Genomic DNA, 3304 nt, shown 5'->3' with positions numbered 1-3304 from the left:
ATAAAACATACGGGCTCGTTGCTCTAATTCTAACTATTTTTTTCTCAATTTTATTTTAATCTATGTTAAGGTCTCATTTGAAACTCAACAAATGTTAGGAAAACGAAAGAAAAATATCGAGGAATCCTCATTTTTATGTTTAGTTAACAAGAAAAATGAGAAAATATATATATATATATATATGCCAAATTTATAAACAAAATTTTAATTTTATACATCAATAATATTTAATTTTTTCTAAACTTTAGTCATATTAAAATGACATTTTATTTTTAATAATATTTAATAGAAAACGAAAAATATAAAAAGTAAATAAATTTCCTCTTTATTTTCCCTTCATTTCGTGTTTCCATATGGTGGTTTTCGTATCTTCAACCCCAAAAAAGCAAAGACGCATCTTTCTTTCTTTGTTTTATTCAAGCGCACAAATGTTGCTTTATTCAAGCACACAAATGGGAGACGAAAGAAAGCAACTTGGATGCCTGCCTACTCGGCAGCTGGCACATGCCAATGTGCCATTGCCATTAAAATGCACCTGAAGAATTTGAGAACTATCCTAAAAGACCAGCAATTTCAATAGCATTTACCACATAACAAATTAACAAGCAATACCTGCTCATGAGAAATGTTCCCTTTTGCTGTAATCACATCCCCACTACATTGTCAAAGATTACTTCTTTCAATTTTAAATGCAGTTCTAATGTTCCATGGAACACCAGAGTCATCATTCAGCTGCTCACAGTGAAGTAGGAATGCAGGATTTATGTATATCACCAGCATTCTTTCTTTGTTCTTCTTCTTCTTCTCATTGCCACCACCAAAGCTGCTGACAAAGTGACAAGGGAGAATTACAGACCAGAGAAACGAGAAGTATGGACTTACTGCCTTCGCCCTTCTGCAATAATTAACACGCACAACCTCGAACAAACATCACAAGACCAGACAATACCAGACCAGACCAGATCCAGATAGAACTTGGAGTACTGGAAAACCCAAGAAAACTTCATATCACCAAACTCAAGGAACAATTTTGAAGGCCTTCAGCTTATCAATCCAGGAAATGAAGGCGGACTTGGTGTTCCTAAACCCCACAAACCCATGCTCTTTGCTCTTGTTCATGGTGTCCAGCATCGGCACTCCGGTCAGCATCATGTCCGCGAACCACCACTGCCCCAACTCCTCCAACTTCGTCGCCACCAACCCCTTCTCACTCACTATCTCATCCCACACTCTACCCTTCCCCTTCATCAACTCCTCCAAGTTGCTCGCCCCCCCTTCCTCAAGCTCCCCGCACTCCACCCCAAACTGCTCCGCTAGCACCTTCCACAGGTGCTTCCACTTGAACACGTCCCCGTTGCTGCAATTGAACGCTTCGTTCTTCGCGTACGGATCCACCGCCGCCCATATCTGGTGCTCCGCCACCAAGTCCGCGTCAGACGCGTCGGAGTAGCCGTCCCACGCCGCCCTGTTCCCCGGAAACCTCAGCGGCTTCCCCTCGTGCTTGCATATAGCGGCGTAGACGCACAGAGTCCCCACCAAGTTCATCAAGCTGTACGGCGAGAACCCGAAGATCACGCCAGGCCGGTGGATCGACCATGTCAGACCTTCCCTCTTAGACGTTTCCTCGAACAGTATGTCTTCAAGAGTGTAGTAAAAATTAGGCCCCCCCAACCTCGGGAGATCTTCGTGGAAGGGAGGATCGTGAGGGTGGAATTGGTTCTCGCTGATTGATTCAAACGAACCAACGTAGTGTTTCCGTCCGGTTTGGAGGCAAATGTGCTGTAGATTTGGGGCATTTGGGATCATCGCGTTCAGCACGTTTCGCAACATTTTGCCGTTGACGGTGCAGTTCTCGGCCTCGGAGGGCATGCTGGCCCAGGAGACGTAGAAGATGTGCGTGACGTCCGTGAGGACGGAGAGCTTGGCCATCGCGTCGTCGGCGTCGATGACATCGCACTGGATGTAGTCGATGGGAAAATCGGCATCCCAGGAGGGCCGAGGGCGGCGGGCGACGCCATAGACCTTCCAGGGACCGCCGGGGGTGTCGGTGAGGGGGAGGATCTCGGCGAGGCTGTTGCCGACGATGCCTGTGACGCCGACCACGAGCCCCACGCTTTGGTACTTGATGGGGATATCATCCTCTTCGAACTTTTTCTGCGATTGGGGTCGGAATTCGTTGTGGGTTTGTCAGTTTTTGCGCCAAATGAGAGAAAATGATCGACAAAGAAGGAACATGATCAATTAATAGCGTAGATAGAATAGAAGTGATTAAAAGGCGGATTGGAAGTACTTGCCTTTGCAGCACCGATCGCCCCTGCCCACCACCAGCTCATTGTTCTGATTCAATTGTAAAGATGAATCTGCCTCACACACACACACACAGAGAAAAGAGAGAGAGAGAGAGAGAGAGAGAGAGGATAAACTGGGAGGAAGAGGAGGAGAGGAAAGAGAGGAAGAGTTTGTTCCGTATCGCTTCCTCTCTTATTTATCATTTAATTAATTAATTATTGCACATAAGATTCTTGGATGCCATGTGATCCGCATGCTAACATGCATAATTCATAATTGTTATTTTTTTTATATATTTTATATATTTTTATTTTAAAAAATAAAAAGAAATATAAATAAGTTATTATAAAAGGATAAATCTAAATTACAACTTTTTTCTGAAATTATTAAAATTTTAAAAATTTCATGTACTTCTCTTGAGATTTTCTAAAACACATTAATCTCTTTTTATATTTTATAAAACTATAAATTTCCTAAATGAAACTAAAGTAGAAAAGAGATTGAGGTAGGAATGAAATTAGGGTCGGAATAGAATTACTTTTGATATGCAAATTGCTGGGTTTAGTTATGGTTATAATATTTTTTATTTTGCAATGATTTTTATAATGAAATGGAAAAAAAATACTTTTAGAAAAAAAAATCCTAAAATATAATTATTTAGTTTTGTCATTTTTATTTTACAATAATTATTAATATTAATATTATTTTTTCTTATTATTTTATAATAATTATAGTTATAATAATAACATTTATTTTCTATTTATTATTGTTAATAATAGATATTACTGTTATTATAATTACTATTAGATTGTTGTTATTATTTTAATTATAATTAAAATAATGGCTATTATTTAGTTTTTTCTATTATTATTGATTTTTTATAGTAATAAGAATTATTGTTATTGCCATTATTATACATTGCCATTATTTTTATTATAATAATAATTAGTATATTGTTATTTTTGAATTAGCATATTACCATTTTTGTTTTATCATTATTATTTTATTATTTTCA

At 38.6% G+C, this 3304-nt stretch overlaps 1 protein-coding gene across 1 annotated transcript; it reads right to left on the bottom strand.

Annotated features, from left to right (window-relative positions):
• Window positions 1-552: 552 nt before the first annotated feature.
• On the bottom strand, window positions 553-2506 carry LOC131156398 ((S)-8-oxocitronellyl enol synthase ISY1-like). The gene is made up of 2 exons (XM_058110050.1): window positions 2295-2506; window positions 553-2154 (listed from the first exon to the last, which is right to left on the bottom strand). The coding sequence occupies exons 1-2, from the start codon at window positions 2331-2333 to the stop codon at window positions 1018-1020; spliced, it is 1176 nt and encodes a 391-aa protein (XP_057966033.1). The 5' UTR covers window positions 2334-2506; the 3' UTR covers window positions 553-1017.
• Between the last annotated feature and the right edge of the window lie 798 nt (window positions 2507-3304).

The sequence above is a fragment of the Malania oleifera genome, chromosome 5, assembly GCF_029873635.1.
Source record: "Malania oleifera isolate guangnan ecotype guangnan chromosome 5, ASM2987363v1, whole genome shotgun sequence".
Classification (NCBI taxonomy): domain Eukaryota; kingdom Viridiplantae; phylum Streptophyta; class Magnoliopsida; order Santalales; family Ximeniaceae; genus Malania; species Malania oleifera.
The sequence above is the reverse complement of the archived record's forward strand: the minus strand, read 5'-3'. Positions and strand labels throughout refer to the sequence as shown.

Coding starts and splice junctions, on each gene's coding strand:
- LOC131156398 (XM_058110050.1), bottom strand. CDS start 2,333: ATGAGCTGGTGGTGGGCAGGGGCGATCGGTGCTGCAAAG. Junction 2,155..2,294: donor GGGCGATCGGTGCTGCAAAG/GCAAGTACTTCC, acceptor CCCCAATCGCAG/AAAAAGTTCGAAGAGGATGA.